The sequence below is a fragment of the Anarhichas minor genome, unplaced genomic scaffold, assembly GCF_050575085.1.
Source record: "Anarhichas minor isolate MPS153535 unplaced genomic scaffold, ASM5057508v1 ptg000026l, whole genome shotgun sequence".
Classification (NCBI taxonomy): Eukaryota; Metazoa; Chordata; class Actinopteri; order Perciformes; family Anarhichadidae; genus Anarhichas; species Anarhichas minor.
The window spans coordinates 17,654,451-17,674,551 of NW_027466472.1; the positions used below are offsets into that span (position 1 = coordinate 17,654,451).

Consider the following 20,101-nt stretch of genomic DNA (forward strand, 5'->3'; position numbering starts at 1 on the left):
AGCTGCCGGAGCTCGATGTCAACTGCGTGAACTACATGGGCCAGAATGCACTGCAGCTGGCGGTTGCCAATGAGCATTTAGAGGTGACTAAGATCCTACTTAGGAAGAAGGACCTCTCTAGAATAGGAGATGCCTTGCTGTTAGCCATCAGTAAAGGCTAACAGCAAATGTCTACATTTGACATGTAGATAATGAAATCGGTGCCCCATTTCCAACAATCAGTTGAGAAACGTCGGTGTTTGGTGAGGCTTTTACAGGAATGCTTCAGGCCCCTGATATTCCTAAAAGAAAACCAGTATGTACTCAGTGATCTCATCCTGCAGTGTCCCATTTTCCAAATGTCCTAGTGTGCCTCTCCTTGTCATGTACACACTGGTGTCTTCTTCTCTGCACGAGGGAGCAGACGTGACAAATAACAGATCTTTTTTTTCAGTTACTGTAAATGTTTAGTGTTAATATGCAAAAGCAAACAGCTCACCTAACGGCGTTAATTACAGAATATATATATATATATATTTTTAATCATTGAAGTAGGATTGTTGTGTCACAGCAATTTTTGTTTTGTTTTGCTTTTTCATCTGTCATGATGAAGAAGAGCAGCAGAACAAAAACAACAAGGCATTCTCATAAATCCAGGGAGATAAATCCACATGGGGCAGCTACATATGTCATTTTAAAAGGCAAACAACAACAAAAAACGACATTATTGATCCATTTTATTTGGGATTTTCACACCTTCCGTGGCTGAACAGCTTGACACCGTTTTCATTTCAACTCGTCTCAGCTGATATAGACCCGATGCCAAAGAGGAATAATTTGTCTGTATTAGAACTTTCTGTATATACTGCGTGCGCTCATGAGGTCACTCAGTTATGTGAAATCTTATTAACACTAATTAGGATTGAATGAAGGGACGTTGTCATCATCTATCATCGTCTGTGCTGAATTAGCTCCTGAGATAACCAAGTTATTCAAATGTATTTACTGAGCAGAAAGTAGATTTACTTGTTTCACAATGACGCAAAACATATTACTATTAGAGATAGTCACTGTTGTAATAGTCGTATCAGTAAATAAAGTTTACCACTGAACACTTGATGACATAGTTGTGTTTTACATGATAGTTGACCAAATACAATTTATGTTATAATATAAAACGTATCTGGTGAACTATCATGCAGAGGCTGGACAGTTCCAGGCCATGAAATGAAGGAGAGCAGACGATGAGTCTGTGGGTGGTGTCACACATGTAGTGCCAGTTATAATTCAGCTGAGACCAGCTGTCCATCCCACACTGTTGCCCATTCGCTACTTAGGTCATTGCCGTCTCATTCCCAAGGCCTTATTTTTGGAACAATAGATTGAGCCGATGTTCATTTACCTAAACCAGTAGACTTATTGAAGGGGACATATCATGAAAAAGTCACTTTTTCAGTGCTTGTGCACATAGAACTGGATATCTTGAGTGTCAACCAACTCACAAACTGAAATAAGACACCCCAGTCTGTTTTTTTATGGGCTGCAGAAAACATGCGATAACTTCCTGTCACATGCAGGCTCATTCGAACATACTGCCTCCATCTGAGTATCTCCACCCACGGTTTGAGTACTACCTTTACAAAGGAGACGTCACGCGTCATATGATTGGGGTAAAACACATGCGCATTAAAAATCTGCACTGCCCAAAAGGCTCACTCGCTGGCACACAAGAGTACGCAAAAAGTCATGTCTATGCTCTGTCAGGCCGAACGCAACCAAAGAGCACCATAGTGGTCCCCATCCTTTATTTATAGCGCCACCTTCTGTAACCCTCCAAAATGGAGATACTCAAGTCACGTAGAAGTGCACAAAAATTGTAGCCTACTTCAATTGTACTTTAATATCGAGAGTGAACATACTCCGTTACTTTCCAAGCCTGAACCTTTACAAACATGGGTCTGTCGTCCACATGTAAGTTATATTCTTGTTAAAAATGTGGATGTTTAAAGCAGTGATTACCAACCGGAGGACAAGATAATTAAAGAATCCAGCATAAATAAACAGACTAAACTTTATATTTTTCAGACTTTTATCTAAGGTTTTATTTCCTTTTTTTTTAATGAAATATTGCATATTTTCTTCTTTGAGAGGCATCTAAAAGCTCTTTAAATTAAACAATCTCAGAGGGATTTATTTTTATTATTTAACTGCTCAAGTTCATTTCCACACTAAGGCTATTTCCTGTGATGAGGTGTCACACGTAAGCAACTACATGCTAAAAAGGTTGGGAACTATACATACAAAGCCTATAGTTTTCAATTTCTGTACTCCCCCACATTTAAAATCTACACTTGGACTTATGCCACTTCCTTTAAACCTTTGAATAAGATAATAGTTTGAGTTATGTAACTGTAGATATAACACAAAAGATCCCTTTCTGAATGATCTTTGATTAAAGACCAGGGCTAGTTGAACTTAAATGTTAGACAACTTTTCACCCTCACTAAGTCATATTTAGGATTGTCTTGAGGGGAAAATATTGATCCGTTTCTCGGTAATTAGCTTTTAGATGGCTTGTTCTTTATGTCATCTGACTTTCAAGATGTGAAAGAAAGGCAAAATAGTTGTTGAGATTTGTTCACACCTGAATGCTTACATTTGGTTACATTGCTATTTGCTGTGTCATTGAAAATACAATTATTAAATAACAGTGTATTTATAGGCAACTTCTCTATCGTTTAAAATAATGTCAGCAGGGACTGTTGGCCCTTGGGCATTTTCACATGATCAAATCTGGCCCTCTTTGAAAAAGTTTGGACACCCCTGGTTTAGAGAAAACAAATACATTAGAGACTTGGTGTGCATGTCGGGTAACACCCCACCTTTAGCTATTAGAGACAGGTGATGTAGGTGCTGTTTCAGTGAATGCTGATAAAAATCCAAATCCATTGATAAGATGGTTTCACTTATGAATGTTTTAGCTTCTGTTAAAATGAGAAGAGTATTTCACAGCCTTGATAAATCTGTGCCCTTGAGGACTTTTTAGTGTTTATTCAATGAAATTGTGTTTATACTCGGCCAGGACCCGGGCCCGGCCCGCCGCCCGGTCTGCATTGCACCTGACCCCGATGCTTGTCCTTGAGGCTGGTGGGTCCACAGGGTGGCTGCTCCATGTTGTTTCTTCGAGCTGAGCCCCATGGCCCCAGCCACCGCTGACGAGCTCCCCTCCTGGGTCTGGCTCCGGGAGGGTGCCCCGGTTTCCCTGGTCCGGGCGAGGTGGCTGAAGTCTGTGGGCTGCTATTCATCATTTTTGAACCGCTCTTAGTCTGGACTCTCCCCTGAGACCTGTTTGCCTTGGGAGACCCTACCAGGGTCCCCGGACAACATAGCTCCCAGGATCACTGAGCCACTCAAACTCCTCCACCACGTTAAGGTGGCGATTCGCGGAGGAGGTGTATGCGTGTGTCTGTGTCTGTGTGTGTGTGTGTGTGTGTGTGTGTCTGTGTCTGTGTCTGTGTGTGTGTCTGTTTCTGTGTCTGTGTGTGTGTGTGTGTGTGGTGTGTGGGGGGGAGGGGGGGGGGGGGGTTCGGGGGGAGGGGTATTTACTGCAAGGGTACTTCTACTTTATCTTGCTGATTATAACATACTTGACTAAGGTTTTGAATGCAGGACTTTTACTCGTCGTGGATTGTTTCATCAGTATGGTATTAGTACTTTTACTGCAGTGAAGGATCTGAATCATTTTTCATCCACTAATTACTTGTAAGTGAGTTTGGCAAACAATTTATATACAAAGAGCGGTTAGGGTTAAGGCTCCTGATCCTTGACCGGATAAAGGATCTGGAGCCAGGGTTAAGAACCACTGTTTGCATATTAACTGTTTGCCAAACTCACTTACAAGTAATTAGTGGAGGAAAAATGATTCAGATCCTTCACTACAGTAAAAGTACTAATACCATACTGATGAAACAATCCATGACGAGTAAAAGTCCTGCATTCAAAACCTTAGTCAATTATGTTATATTCAGCAAGATGTACTTAAAGTACCAGAAGTACCCGTGCAGTAAAATGTACCCCGTCGGTGTTTTACTGTCTGATGTTTTGACAGTAGGGAGCCAGGCATTAGAAGAGTCCGAACCATTTTTTGTTCTTCTTCTGCATGTTGGTGATCTGGCTCTGAAGATCTTTTTCGGTGGCCTGGAGGTAAGACTTCTCCTGCTGCCAAAGAAGACGCTCGGTTTGTAAGAGATCTTCGGTCTTTTTCCAGGCTGCTTTGATGCTGTTTGTCTCCGTTCTCTGCTCCTCCAGCTGGGCTTGGGTTACGGTTAGGGTGGGGTGAGGGGGGGTAGGGAGGGTGGGGTGGGGTGAGGGGGGTAGAGAGGGTGGGGTGGGGTGGGGGGAGTAAATGGGTAGGGTAGAAGTGGGGATGGGTGAGAAGAAGAGAAAGGATGTTAATTCTCTCTTTTCTACTTCCTCTCCTTCTCCATCAATTTATTTTCTTTCTTTTGCCTTTTCACTTCCTCCTTTTCTCTTTCCTCATTTTCTTTCCTCTCCTTCTTCTCCCTCTCTTCCTCCTCCTTCCTGTCCTTCTTCAGGATCTTTTCCGCCTCCTTCCTGGCCTTCTTCTCCTCCTTCTTAAACTGCGCCTTCTCCTTGTCAGTTTGTTGGGCGAGCTCTTGAAGGCTGAGGTTATGTACCAGGAGGTCAGTGTTTTGCTGTGTCAGGAGCTTGATCTCTTCCTCCTTTTGGTTGCGCCACTTCTCCATCTCTCTGCTCTGTCTCTGCAGCTCCTGCTCTCTCTGGAAGCTCTCCTCCTTTGCAGCAAGCTCGCATCTCATCCGATCTTCCAGAGCTGTGAGTTTTATTTTCCACTCCGCCTCGCTCCGGATGAGCTTGCTGTCTTTCTGCGTGGTGTGGCTCTCCAGGTCCAGGACGGTCTGCCTCACCTTCTTGTCACAGTTCTCTTCCTGGATTTTGAGCGCAGTGACATGCTCCTTCTCTCTTACAAGCAGCTTTGCGTCCAAGTCCATCACATTATTTTTGTTCAAGCCAAATATTACATGATGTGCCTTCGTCACACAGTTCTTTCTGAACTTGTTGTTCTCCTCTGTCGAGGACTCAACAACCTGGTTGAACTTGGCACTCCACTGGCTGTTGACCAACTGGATCTCATTTACAAGCAGACTTTGATGAAGAGAATGGATAATTTTGTCCTTCTCTGTGACGTTCTTGTCCGCCTGCACGTCCTGGTTTGGACTTTGACTCGGAGAGCTGATCACTTCCACCGTCTCCTTCTCTCTGGTGTTCTTGTTCGCCTGTGCTATCTTCCTACGCTCTCTCTCTGCCCTGAGAGCCTTCATAATTTTTTGTCTCTCCTGCTCCCAACCGAGCTCTTTGGCGGCCATCAGCTCCTTCAAGGCAGCAATTTCTGACACCAGCTGGTTGTCTGGTTTTTGAGAGTCCAGTTGGGCTGTTGTCAGGTCCTGCAGCTGTCTGCTGAGAGTTTGCTGGTGTTCTTTGACCTGCACCTCTTCAGCTGGGCTGTCCTGGTTTGGACTGTGACTCGGAGAGCTGATCACTTCCACCATCTCTTTGGTTTTCTTGCCCGCCAGTGCCATCTTCCTACGCTCTCTCTCTGCCCTGAGAGCCTTCATCATCTTTTGTTTCTCCTGCTCCCAACTGAGCTCTTTGGCTGCCATCTGCTCCTTCAATGCAGCAATTTCTGACGCCAACTGGTTGATTGGTTTTTGAGTGTCCATTTGAGCTGTTCTCAGGTCCTGCATTATTATACAATGGTAATGCTCTATTGTTGTTTGAGTACTTGTGTGTACTAGTTGTGTTGTGGTTTGAGAAGTTGTCGCTCTGTTCGCACAATAAGTCTCTCTGGATGAATGTGAGATGATAACTAAGTTGTGTGTTGTGGTTTGAGAAGTTGTCGCTATGTTCGCAAAAGAGGTCTCTGTGGTGGATGTCAGATGATAACTCAGTTAAATACCTAAACTACATCAAAGGCAATACATACATCAAAGGCAGTCAATACAAACATTCCGTGACATCGCCATGGCGATTCATTCTGACAAACATTCCGTGACATCATCAAAGGCGATAGAATGTCAATGACTGCAATGTTCCGAATTGTGGTCACATGACTACACTTGGTCACATGACTTCTCCAGACTAAAAAACCTGCAAAATAGAATTCGAAAAAGGGTTGCTTAGTTACAGAAAATATATTGTATTGTTTGTCTTCCTCTATAATCTTCCTCTATACTCAAAAAGACAAAGTTTTACTTTTCAAACTTAATTATAACGCTGCAGGCCATCTCTCTCTCTCTCTCTCTCTCTCTCTCTCTCACACACACACACACACACACACACACACACACACACACACACATCAAATTTGCTTCAAAATGAACACTTACAAATCAAAGTTTACTCGATTATTATGGGTCAATAAATTTGGTCAACACACGTCTCTCACTCTGTTCACTAATTAATTGAGATACAAATAAAAAATAAATAAATAAAATAAATGTCTTCAGTAGCTTTGGAGAAGGATTAGCAGACAGTTATTATGGTTGTGATTATCTGCTCTCTAAAATAGTATTTCAGCAATTAAGGTGATTAGACAAATCGAGAACAATGAGAATAAATAATGATTACACAACGTTTTGGGGTAAATCACTCGTCTTGGAAGCTTTATCATACTGTTGGAGAAATACATCACATCCTGCAGAGTGACAGAAAGCCATTCTGTAGCAGGCATAATGTAGCAGAGAAGAGAATGGCAATGACTTCAGGTCACAGTGAGGTCATGAGGGGGTCGAGATAATTTATCATCCTACGGATGGTCATCTTTCATCTCAAGGCTCCAGGTAAAGTTGACTTCTGCTCTGAGGTCACACTGCCATCATAACAAGCTTTTAATAAACTGAGCGTGAAGGTTCATTTTTAACAAAAACATCTTAACAAAAACAATTGTAGCTCAAGGTAGCTTTACTGGCTTTCTCCCGGGCATTAAACCGCATCTCACTGTCGTAATCAGCAAATTAAGTTTGCTCAGTGACATATGACATGTCGGTCACATGATAACAGGTGTATATAGGGGGAGAATGTAACCTTCTGTCTCCTCCACTTCCCCTCGGCACTTGGTACTATAGGCAAGCTTCGGGGGAAAGGTCTAAGAGGAGCGGATGTTTGAAAATGGAGCATCCTTGGCCTAGTCTCTACATAAACTACTCAATGAATCGTGAAGCAGCCATGTAGGAAATTAAACAGGGAGGAACTGCACATGTACTACATGTGGTACTGTCTTTACCACATACTGTAACAGCAGAGATCTGGAGTTGTTGAATGGTTTGTGGAAAGTACTGAACCTTGTGACAGGAAGTGACGGGACGATGCTCGTGGTCCATGGTTATTTAGCAACATCTTTCCTGGTCTTGTGCCTGGGTGGGATTCTCACTGCATTTCCTACCCACTGTAGTCCACTTTTACATTAGTAGATGGAGTTAAAGGAATACTCACCACTTTCATGTTCGTGTCATAAGTATTAAGCTAGAGTCAGGAGGTTACTAGCTTGTTTTATCAATTTAACTGATTACAGGAGCTCTATGGAAGTTTTAAAAAATGCCTACCATACTTTTTAAAGGAACTAAAAGCTTCCTTCAGCCCATTGTTGTCTGCATTCGCCTAACTTTACTTTTAATGTTATCAAACAAAGAAAGATGTTCTCCCCTCATCTTAACATGGTCCTAAATCGATACTAGAGTACTGTTTTATTAATTAAGTGGTACACGACTTGAAGCATCGGCCTTAATTTGGACTCTGGTCCCTGAGGGCGAGATGCAATGAGTTCCACAAAAGGTTCCTAGTCCCTGAGGAAGGTTCCTGCGTTTGAAAAAAGAGGCTCATCATGATTTTCCCAAATGATGTGCAGATTTTTAGGGCATTCTATCATTTCAAAATGTTTTTTAAATCATGCATATAGCTGCTGTGAATGGGAATAGATCTCTCCAAGGTTGGGGCATGAAGTTTGGTGTGAGCCCTGAATTCTTACAACGTCCGTCTCCGGCCACTGGACGTGAATTGCACACAGTTTGCATTCAAGACGCAGTTTTACGTTCACACAGTACTTGTGTGATGACACAATACTCTCTCAAGTACAGCCAAGAGGTTTGACTGCATTCCCAACAAAGCAGTTTAACCAATGTGAGCCATATTTTTCTCACAAGCCAATCAGAGCAGATTAGGCTTTTTGGGAGGGGGGCTTAAAGAGACAGGGGCTGAAACGGAGCATTTCAGACAGCTGGTGTATACAGGTATATTCAGATAGACAGTATGAGAAAAATATATATATATATTTTTAACATTAAAGCATGCAAACATGTTCTAGCAGAAAACCGAAAGACAATATTGAACCAGAAAATAAGCATTATGTTCCCTTTAAAGTTATGTCTGCTTAGTACAGTGGTCGCCAACCCGTCAATCGCGATCGGGCATGCAACTGAAGAGACGTGTGCACAATCGACAGACTCCACAGGCAACGCGAAAACAACTTCAGACTGATTAAAATCATGTCAAAGCGGAAAGCGAGCACCGGTCGAGTAAACTGAGATTATAACTTCACCGGTGCAGAGGTGCAGATACTGTTGCAGAATGTAGATGTGTCCTTACTTACATTAGTTGCACTGACTGAGAATTTTGTCAGTGTTGTGTTGTAACTTCAGTTGATAAATACAACAGTTAATATTGGTAGTTCATCCAGCCTGCTCATTGCAAATGTGCTTTTTCTTGTTCATATTGTGTGCGGTTAACAAATAATTTCCTTTTTATGTTGCACTGAAATTAAGTCATTTAGTGTGTTCTTGGTCACATCAATTTGAAAGCTGGACCAAAGTGTTTGATTTCATTCAATTACAATTAGGCCAAATAAAAAGCCTCACGTTGTAAGTACAGTCTGGACAGTCTTTTTCTCTCAACGCCTCAATAGGTAGATCTTGCCTGTCACCAAGGCAGAGGTCAGGGATCTTGGGCTTAAAAAGGTTGGTGACCACTGACTTAGTAAAAACATAATAGTAAATCTTACTTATCCAGAAATTTGTGTGAATAGGATTTGAGAGTGACATTTGAGTATTTTGGCATACATGAATACATTTACAAAGATAAAGTCTTCAGCCGTATGTTAACCTGTGTTTAGGTGGAGGAATGAAGGGAGAGCCATGATGCTGCGGCAACTTGGGGCCAAACCCCGGCGACAAGTCTTTCGGGGAGCCGGTTACCTGTATCACGCTCAATCCTCCTCCTGCCTTTCCACGACGGAGGAACTTTTCTTAGACGCCGCCGAATACGGCAACGCTCCTGAAGTGAGGCGAATGCTCGAGGAGCTGCCGGAGCTCGATGTCAACTGCGTGAACTACATGGGCCAGAATGCACTGCAGCTGGCGGTTGCCAATGAGCATTTAGAGGTGACTAAGATCCTACTTAGGAAGAAGGACCTCTCTAGAATAGGAGATGCCTTGCTGTTAGCCATCAGTAAAGGCTACATCCGTATAGTGGACGCCATACTGAGCCACCAGGCCTTTGCAGACGGAGAGAGGCTGACCAACAGACCCAGCCAGGCGGACACACACGATGACTTCTTTGCCTATGACGAGGATGGCACGCGTTTCTCCCAAGACATCACTCCAATCATCCTGGCCTCCCAGTGCCATGAGTATGAAATCGTGCATATACTTCTCATGAAGGGGGCCCACGTGGAGCGGCCCCATGACTACTTCTGCCAGTGCAGGACCTGCAGCGAGCAGCAGAGGCGCGACTCGTTCAGCCATTCGCAATCCCGCATCAACGCGTATAAATGTCTGGCCAGCCCGGCATATCTGTCCCTCTCCAATGAAGACCCAGTGATGGCGGCTCTGGAGCTGAGCAACGAGCTCGCAGTACTGGCCAACATTGAGAAGGAGTTCAAGGTACTTAGTTCAATGTACCTTGTTTAATATTCAAATTACAGTGACAATAGCTGTACATCATGTCGATTAAAAGATTGCTGTGAGAGGATTTGAGGTTTGTTTTTGTGCTATTGGTGATTCATAAAAGTATATGAATAAGGAGATGTTGCCTTTGTCTGTTATAGAATGATTACAAGAAGCTATCCATGCAGTGCAAAGACTTTGTGGTGGGAGTCCTGGATTTGTGTCGAAACACAGAGGAAGTGAATGCCATCTTAAATGGGGACAGTCATGAGACCTTGGGCAGACAAAACCTTATCAGGTTAAAACTTGCAATAAAATATGAAGTTAAAAAGGTAAGCATGTGAGAAAAGCACTTTCATTTTTTTGTAAGGATTAGAATTGATTTAACCTTGTGTTTTCTTTTGTGTCCTTAATAATCCTTCTCCCTTGTTCTCCATCTCTCTCTCACATACTCACACACACACACACACACACACACACACACACACACACACTGTCAACGGGGAAGTTCGTGGCACATCCAAACTGCCAACAGCAACTCCTCTCCATCTGGTACGAAAACTTATCGGGACTACGTCAGCAAACCACAGCAGTTAAAAACCTTCTTGTCCTCGGTGTAGCTGCTGGGTTGCCTGTTCTGTCCTTTATATATTGGATAGCCCCATCGAGTAAGGTAAGTTCCTTAAAAAAGCCGGACATTGTTTCAACTTAAAGGGGAAAATTCTGCGCCTTTAATGCGGTTGTCTAATCAGTGTAGATGTTAAATGATTAGAAGCAGTAAATTCCTTACTGTGTGCTATACAGTATTAAGTCAGAAATTGAAGTTTGCAGCTGCAAACTCTTTTGTACTTCCTGCACCCAGCGCCATTATTTGACGTGACAGGGACTTAGTTGGTGGTAGGAAGAGCTGCAGGCTGCCATCGCAGCTCGGATTTATTTTGGCAGCTAGGGGGCGCACAAAAACAGAATTACTTTGTTTTGGTTGACTGAAATATGCAGCCGTATGTAATGGAGCCCAACGAGTTCTCAATCAAACCTGTAGCATTCTGACGCTGTGCCAGACCCTTTTGGCGTAACTTTCTAACAAACTGGGTAGCGCAGCGCACCATGTCGCAGTAAACACATGCTTAGGTTTTGGCAACAAAACCAATTAGTTAGGTTTACGAAAAGCATCATGGCTGGGCTTAACATGACTATGTAAGCTATGTAAAAGTACAGAAACTAAGTACAGAAAACTGGTCACAAACACTTTGGGACATGAACACCGGCCTACTGATTAAAAGTCCTGTGTTTGTTTGACACTCCCTTTAACCACAGGATTGTCTATCTATCCGATCCCCGGCTCCTGTTGTGCACATTTCAAAGTGTCCTTGAGCAAGACACTCAACCCCAAGCTGCTCCCCGGGCGCTTCACAGCAGCCCACTGCTCCTGAATGCTTAGGATGGGTTAAATGCAGAGGTCAATATTCATGTATATGCATGTGACATTGATATTTTTTTAAGTTTCGGTCAATACAGCACTCACTGAGGAATTTATTGCTTCAATTGACTACATCCACCACCAACACTAATTGGACATCCACATGAAAGGGCCCATATTTTCCCTTTAATAGTTTGGTTCTGCATTCATTCAACACTTTCAACACGTTTAACAGAGCTACAATTAAAAATGTTGCTCCATGTCTGCTGGACGTTTAAATAGGTACATTAGCCACAAAAACTTTATAAGGCAATAATATGTCGAGGCTGTTTTCGGGGTCTGTCAGCTTGTTGTGGAGCTTGTGGAATTAAGTTTTAACAAACTTCATTAGCCGGTAACGTGATGTCTGAAAGCTCTCTCAGAGCCATGATTTGGATGACTGGTTTAGATACTGTTGGTTATGCAGCTGCCATCTGCTTTATAGAAGACCGTTTCATGTTTTGGTCTGAAGTTTTGAATGAATCTCTTACTGTGTGCAAAGCTGATATGCTGTCAGAGGCTGTAAAATAATTTAGTGCAGCTCAAAATCATGTTTGTTCTGTTTGCCATTCTCCGACTTCTCCGTCAGTTGGGGAAACTCATGTGTGGACCTTTCGTGAAGTTCGTGGCCCATGCAGCCTCCTTCATGATGTTTCTTTGCCTGCTGATCCTGAACGCGGCAGATCGTTTCGGGGGAACATCGCTGCTGCCCAACATGACCACCCACGACCACCCCTCACAACTGTTTCGTATGAAGACCACCTCTTTCACCTGGATGGAGATTCTCATCATATCCTGGGTCATAGGTCATGAGCATAAAAACCCCTTCCACACACACACAAACACCATATCCCATGCCCACTCTTTCACAACTACTAGCTGTTGAAACCTTTTCTATGCCATTACTATATCTTTTTCGTAATGGTAATTTATTCCTCTCCCATCCTTCTGACACTCCCACACTTTTACAATTAAACCACTCAGCTGTACGCGCAGGGTCAAGGATATGACATGTCATTGATGCGTTCTAAATCTCCAAACATCTATCATGCACGGAAATTGCCCCTCATAGATAATTATGTATTCCTCCCACGTGTGCCACAATAAATCAGACCGGTAAAGACGTTCCAAAGACGAAAAAAATGGCAAGGTGACACTAACTTATCTCTGCAGGCGAGGCTTTGGAGCCATTTATCATACTCGCTTTGCCAGTGTACAGCGTCAGTAAATTCTATGTGATTTGACTAGCAATTCATGTAATCATGTTTATATGTGTTCACATCACAGTGTGACCGTCTTTGTTTAATCCTACAGGGAAGATCTGGGAAGAATGTAAAGATATTTGGACGCAGGACATCCGGGAATACATCTCAGAACCCTGGAACCTTCTTGACTTTAGTATTTTGGCCATTTTTATGACCTCTTTCATCGCCAGATTAATGGCTTTCTGGCATGCATATTCTGCTCAGTGTTATGTTGACAAGCACTACACTGACCTGTTCAACATGACCTTGCCCTTTGAGATACAGTACTTCCAGCTGGGTAAGTGTTTACCAAAGAATACACTATTATTATAAGTAGTAGTGTTTCAGTAGATTGTTTTTTTTATACATATAAAACATTTTATTTCAGAGGATCTCTTGATTCAGACTTCCATTTTTGATTTTTATTTCTACCCCATAATGTTAGGCAGTGAACAAACAAATCATAGTATAAATTTGTCCAACAAGTTGTGTATGTTATCATCACAGCCTTTTCCGACTACTTGATTTTCCTGCTACTTCATCATCAAAACACGCAGGCTAAGGCCCTGTCTACATTACTCCGTTTTTACTTGGATGCAGAGTTGTCAAATAGAACCGATCTCCGTCCACACGGGAGTTTCAGCATCATTCTCGAGTTGATCTGCATCCACACGGCAGCCTTCGAAGGCGGACAGCACGTGACCATTAACGTACACTGGGCATGCGCGTGACGGTGTAAACAGGAAGTGGATTGCTTGCTTAGTTAAAAAAAAAAATACGACAGAGTAATAAAGTAGTCTTTAATAATGAAAGGTTGTATTTAATACTTAAGATCTTCCTCTATAAACTCAAACAGACACAGTTCGTGGAAAGTTTTAGAAGTTTTATTTTTCAGACGTAGTTACAGCGCTGCGGGTCTCTCTCTCTCTCTCTCTCTCCAAATTTACTTTAAAATCAACACTTGCACGTAAACATTTACTAGAATATGGGTCCATCAATGTGGTCAACACACGTCTCTCACTCGTTTCCTCCGTGTTGTTGATGTCTGTTCTCACTAGTAGCTCTGAACATCATGTCCGCCTAGCTAGCTTCTAAGCCAGGGGTGTCCAAACTTTTTTCAAAGAGGGCCAGATTTGATAATGTGAAAATGCCCAAGGGCCAACAGTCCCTGCTGACATTATTTTAAACAATACAAGTAGCCTTGTAGATAAAACGGGGATGAATTTATATCATTGTATAAAGAGAGTGACATGAGAAGATCAATCTCATGTCTGTAAGTTAAATCAGCTATAATCACTAGTTTAAAGTGATTAGTGACTCGTCTAAAACATTTAAAAAAGGAATAACTTCAATATAATCATTCTATACACTGTAGCTTCTTTACATTCTATTAGAATGTAAAGAAGTTACATTGTTGCCTTTTCTTTTCTTCCCACAAGAACGTAATTTTGTCAGGTTGATAAAAAAATGTCACTTTACTTGACATTTACCTGACATTGTTACTTTACCACAGGGGTGTCCAAACTTTTTTCAAAGAGGGCCAGATTTGATAATGTGAAAATGCCCAAGGGTCAACAGTCCCTGCTGACATTATTTTAAACAATACAAGTAGCCTATACATACGTTGTTATTTAATCATTTTATTTTCAATGACAGCAAATAGCAATGTAACCAAATGTAAGCATTCATGTGTGAACAAATCTCAACAACTATTCTGCCTTTCTTTCACATCTTGAAAGTCAGATAACACAAAGAACAAGCCATCTAAAAGCTAATTACATAGAAACCGATCAATGTTCTCACCTCAAGACAATCTTAAATATGACTTTGTGAGGGTAATGAAAAGTTGTCTCACATTTAAGTTCAACACACATGAAACAGGCTAACGAAACAAATCAAGTCGTCTCTTAGTATCTGATGATAGCTCTTCGGTGTTACGAGCCAGGCAAACATTAGCAAACTCGGTCTTCTTCTCGGGGCAAATGTTTTCTGCTATTTTCATAACACAGTCTTTGATAAACTTTGTCATGTTTAGCAATTACCATGGCCACTTGGTAGCTTACTTTGATGATGTTTTCATGTGAAAAGGACCGCTGCTGTGAGGCCAAGTTATCTTGGAGTTGCTTCACTTTTCTAGCTCGGTCGCTCTGATAGCTTGTTGTAGCATTAGCATGTTTGGTCTCGTAGTGTCTCTTTACATTATATTCCTTAAACAAGGCAACAGTCTCATGAGTAATTAGGCAGACACAGTTGTTTCGGTTTTCGGTGAAAAAAATATTGCGATCTCCACCTCTCCTGGAAGCGGCGGCCCTCATTATCGACTTTCCTTTTTTTTTTTACTTGCCGTAACATGACAGTTCAAGGGTCAGAGCCATTTTCAAACAGCTACAGTTACAGAGTGGTGCTGCCACCATGAGGTAAAAAGAGGAATTGCATGTTGAATTTGTATGATTTATTCATTCCGTTTTGACTGTGCTGGCGGGCCATAAATAATGCATTTTAAGACAGAAGGTGCGGGCCATATAAAATCTGACCTCGGGCCGTGATTGGCCCGCGGGCCGGACTTTGGACATGCCTGTTCTAAGCTAATTTTAACATTACCGCCAATGGAGAAATACTAACCGCGATTAGCATTTAATACAACACAAATGTTATACTAAACACGCGAATAGAATATATCTACGTACATCTTTTCATGCTTCATAAAGACATACTTACAGACTAAGGTCTCTCAAGGCTACCAAACGGAAGAAGTAAAACGTTAGTGCAGCATGTCTTAATAATAATAATAATAAATCAATTTTCGATAGCGCTTTTCTAGACACTCAAAGACGCTTTACATGGCAGAGACAAACAGAACAAACAAACAAAAAAAAGAATAACTGGAGAAGCTGTGCTGAATGGATCATGTAATGGAGGGTAGGGTGCCGGGGTTAGCAGGTGAAGGCGAGTTTGAAGAGGTGGGTTTTGAGGGCTTGTTTGAATGATGATCGGGAGGAAGCCTCACGGATGTGGATGGGGAGGGAGTTCCAGAGGGGAGGTGCAGCAGCTGAGAAGGCCCTGTCACCCCAGGTCCGGCGCTTGGTCCTGATGGTCTTCAGAGTGTTTGCACCGGCGGACCTGAGGCAACGGGTTGGGGCGTGGAGGGGGAGGAGGTCTGAAAGGTAGGGAGGGGCCAGGTTGTTTAGGGCTTTGTAGGTGGTGAGTAGTATTTTGAAGTCTATTCTGAATTTGACCGGGAGCCAGTGGAGGTTGCGAAGGACCGGGGTGATGTGATCATAGCGGCGGGTGGAAGTGAGCAGTCGAGCGGCAGAGTTCTGAACATATTGGAGTTTGTTGATGATTTTGTTGGGAGAACCGTAGAGGATGCTGTTGCAGTAGTCGAGTCTGGAGGTTATGAGGGCATGGATGATAATTTCGGTGGTGGCAGAGGACAGGGAGGGTCTGAGGCGTGCAATGTTCCTGAGGTGAAAGAAGGCAGTTTTGGTGATGTGGTTGGCGTGGGGTAGAAAAGAGAGGGTGGGGTCGAGGATGATACCGAGGTTGCGGACCTGGGTGGAGGGGGTGACGATGGAGCCATCAATGTTGAGGGAGAAGGGCTGGGCTGAACGGGTGAGGGAGTTAGGGCCGATGATGAGTATTTCAGATTTGTTGCAGTTGAGTTTGAGAAAGTTCTGTTGCATCCATGATTTTATATCAGTGAGACAGGTGGTGAGAGCGGAGTGGGTGACGGAGGTGATGGTCTTGGTGGAGAAGTAGAGTTGGGTATCGTCAGCATAGCAGTGGAAGTTGAGACCATGACGACGGATGATTTGTCCAAGGGGAAGGATGTAAATGATGAAGAGGAGGGGACCAAGCATTTCCATGATTGAACTGAAGGATGAGAGTGAGTGGCTTGGAAGTAGGGGAGAGTCATGTTGAGGGCTTGGGGGGGCGGTGGGGGCTGCCAGCTGGTTGTGTATTGCAATGATTTTGTCGTTGAAGAAGGATAGAAATGAGTTGCATTTGCTGGTGGTGAATGAGGTGGATATGGTGTCCATGGGCTTGAGGAGTTTGTTGATGGTGGAGAAAAGCATTTTGCGGTTGTTGGAGCCAGATTGGATGATGGAGGAGTAGTGAGAGGAGCGAGCAGTGTTCAGGGCATCTTTATATTGTTGTTGGTGGAGTTTGAAGGCATCCAGGTGAACAGTAAGTCCAGTTTTTTTGGCAAGACGTTCCAGTTGACGGCCCTGCGCTTTGAGGAGGTGAAGTCGGTCAGTGTACCAGGGGCCGGAGTGGGTGAAGGAGATGAGTTTGGATTTTTTGGGGGCGATGACGTCAAGACAGAAAGAGAGTGCATCATTATAGTACTTGACCAGGGCAGTGGGGGAGGCAGTCGAAATCGGGGCAGATGCGGAGACGGTGGCAGCCAAGGTGGAGGAGAGCGAGGAGATGTTGATAGACTTGATGTTCCGGAATGTTATGGTGCGATTCTGCTTAACATGGGGGGTGGGGATGTCTATGTCCAAGGTGATAGCCAGGTGGTCAGAGATGGTGAGGTCTTCTCATTAGAATCTAAAAACAACGAGCTGCTCCATAGGGCTGATGCTGGTCACGCCGCTCGCTAATCACTCCAATAACAGCTGCTTCCTCCACAGAAATGCAGACTTTTACTGCACAACAGCTGCTAGCTGCTGCTAGCTGTTGTGCTAGCAGCAACATCATGTAGCTGTTGTGCTAGCAGCAACACTTGCAATTAGTTATCCATGTTGAAATGAATCGCTGGTAGCCCAGTTTGTTTTCTTCCGGGTACGGGTCACGTGATAGTGAGTGTGACGAATCAGGGACGGAGACGTCATGGTTGCCAAGAACCAATCCAGTAGCGAACACGGGTGTGGGCATAATTTTTTCTAAGCACATCCGTATCCGACCGTCCACACGCAAACGCAACCCCGGAGTTTTTAAACACCTCCAACCTCGGGGGAGTTTTCAGACTCCTCCGTTTAGGGTGCTCCAAAACTCCGGCGTAGTGTGGCCGCTCAGTGTAAACGTAGCAAAAACGGAGTAGTATGGACATGGCCTAAATGTTATTCCCTGTATGAGTTCTATAGGCAGGTAGTGATCTAAATGGAGTGAAAGTTCACAGCATGAAAACTGTCACATTCAGCGTCTGTCTATTTTCAGCCCGAATCAACTGGATGCCCTCAGACCCGCAGCTTATTTCTGAGGGCCTCTACGCAATCGCAGTTGTGCTCAGTTTCTCCCGCATTGCATACATCCTGCCCGCCAATGAGAGCTTCGGGCCATTGCAGATCTCTCTGGGAAGAACAGTAAAAGACATCTTTAAGTTCATGGTGATTTTCGTAACGGTTTTCGTGGCTTTCATGGTGGGAATGTTCAATCTGTACTCGTACTACCTCGGAGCCAAGCACAACGATGCCTTCACAACGTGAGTGTTGCCTGAAAAAAGCTTTGAAACTGTTCTAAATGTTTTCCAATCGTGCCCTTGGATACAATCTGTGTCGAATTATAATGTTGCACTACACATATTTAATTCCCGTTTCTCTATTCCTCCAGGCTTGAAGAGAGTTTTAAAACGTTGTTTTGGGCCATCTTCGGCTTGTCGGAAGTGAAATCAGTGGTCATTAACATCGACCATAAGTTCATTGAGAATGTAGGCTATGTTCTGTATGGGGTGTACAACATCATCATGGTGATCGTCTTGCTCAATATGCTTATTGCCATGTTCAACAGCTCCTTCCAGGAAATAGAGGTACGTCTTAACAATCCATAAATAACTATTCATTTTTGTGACTCAAACACTAGTCGTGATGATAATGACCATTTTGTTGTAGGACCATACTAATTTGAATTTAATTTGACAGAAAATGTCAACAGATGTTATGATTTACTGCTGATTTATGCCAAAGTTTCACGTTTCAGTTCAGTTTTGTGCGCGTGCCGTATTTGGCTTACACAGTAGTATTGCACATTTAATGATTAAGTATAAATGAGATGATGGATGTTGCACAATAGAAATGCAATCTGCAAAACTTCCTGTTGCTTGACAAATGTTTCCCCCGGCTCTTACCCCGTTCTTGCCGTTTCCTCTCTGCGGGTGCAGGATGACTCTGATGTTGAGTGGAAGTTTGCCAGAGCAAAGCTCTGGTTCTCGTACTTCGAGCACGGTGGGACACTGCCTGTCCCCTTCAACCTGGTACCCAGCCCCACGTCTGTCCTTTCCCTCTTGCTGGGGATAAAGGAATGTCTCTGGGATGTACCTAAAGGCAAAAGCCAAGATAATTCAAATGATGAGATGGAGCTTAACAAGGTGAGGCATCCGCTCCTGACACAGATGATAATTCAAGCAATGAAAAGACCAAAATCCTTTTTGGTGGATGGAAATGAATGGCTGTAATATGTAATTCGTCTGGTAAAAGATCTACAAGGCCCTCTTGTGTCACATTTAGAAGTTGCAGGTGTGAGAGTGTTCCTTGAAAACATGATTTAAAGGTGCTTCTTCTTCGTTTTTTTGTTGTTGTTTCTAATGTTAGCTGAGGCAACAGGAAGATCTGAGTGTGGAAGCATCGCTTTGTCCAACCCGTCACCAAGTAAAGCAATTTTTCCCTAATGATGAGTAACCTGTTAATAACTGAGCTGTTGAGTCTTAGACAGAGTATATCTAGAGGACACTTTTAGGTACTAAAAACAGAGTTGCTGTATAAAATCTGTCAAAAACATATTGAATATTCAAACATTCTCATTAAACAAGTTGGCAGCTGTTTTTTACATTTAAGGAACAATTACCTCATCGGGTTAAGACTGAAATCCTCTGTTTCTAATCACAGACTATCATGAATCGCCTCATCAAAAGATACATCTTAAAAGCACAGAGAGATCGAGACAATGATGAAATAAATGAAGGTGAGTTCAACAGATTTTCTGGATAAAGTGCTTTTTCTTGTCCGGATCACAGAATTACGAAACATGTTTTTTTTGTTTACACTTACTGTCAAACAGGTGAACTGAAGGAGATCAAACAGGACATCTCCAGTCTCCGCTACGAGCTGCTGGAAAGGACGAACCACGACACGGAGATGCTGGCCAAGCTCATCAGCCAACTGGGAGAAGTCATGTATGTTCGGCAGAGAGAAGAGAAGAAGAATGAGCTGGCTATACTGTCCTAAAAACTTTTAAAAAAGATTACAGATGTATTTACACGACACGCTGCACATTAATGAGGCATTTCAGTCAAAGGGACATTAGCCACAGACATATTTTTGGACACAAACAACTGATGAAAATGGATATTTTTTATTTCAAATAAGAAAATGGTTGAAATCTTAGATTTTTTTCACCCCGAGTGTAAATGTATCTACCTTTGAGAAGGGAACTCATCGAATTCTCTTTGGCCCTGTGTCTGTTCAGTTAATCACATAGTGGCACTAATGGATTTTTTTTAATCT

At 43.0% G+C, this 20,101-nt stretch overlaps 1 protein-coding gene across 1 annotated transcript; it reads left to right on the top strand.

Annotated features, from left to right (window-relative positions):
* Nucleotides 1-586: 586 nt before the first annotated feature.
* On the top strand, nucleotides 587-19,822 carry trpc6b (transient receptor potential cation channel, subfamily C, member 6b). Its single transcript, XM_076100744.1, has 13 exons — nucleotides 587-640; nucleotides 1,278-1,282; nucleotides 9,182-9,950; nucleotides 10,115-10,285; nucleotides 10,462-10,626; nucleotides 12,002-12,218; nucleotides 12,727-12,954; nucleotides 17,820-18,084; nucleotides 18,213-18,408; nucleotides 18,760-18,966; nucleotides 19,190-19,246; nucleotides 19,484-19,559; nucleotides 19,656-19,822. Exons 1-13 carry the CDS (start codon nucleotides 587-589, stop codon nucleotides 19,820-19,822), a joined length of 2,577 nt encoding a protein of 858 aa, XP_075956859.1.
* The last annotated feature ends 279 nt before the right edge of the window (nucleotides 19,823-20,101 follow it).

Excerpts from the sequence above, each read along its gene's own strand:
- trpc6b (XM_076100744.1), top strand. The coding sequence starts at position 587 with ATGAAGAAGAGCAGCAGAACAAAAACAACAAGGCATTCTCATAAATCC. Across the intron at positions 12,219-12,726 it reads CATCATATCCTGGGTCATAG|GGAAGATCTGGGAAGAATGT; the intron begins GTCATGAGCATA and ends TTAATCCTACAG. Across the intron at positions 19,247-19,483 it reads TTTGTCCAACCCGTCACCAA|ACTATCATGAATCGCCTCAT; the intron begins GTAAAGCAATTT and ends TTCTAATCACAG.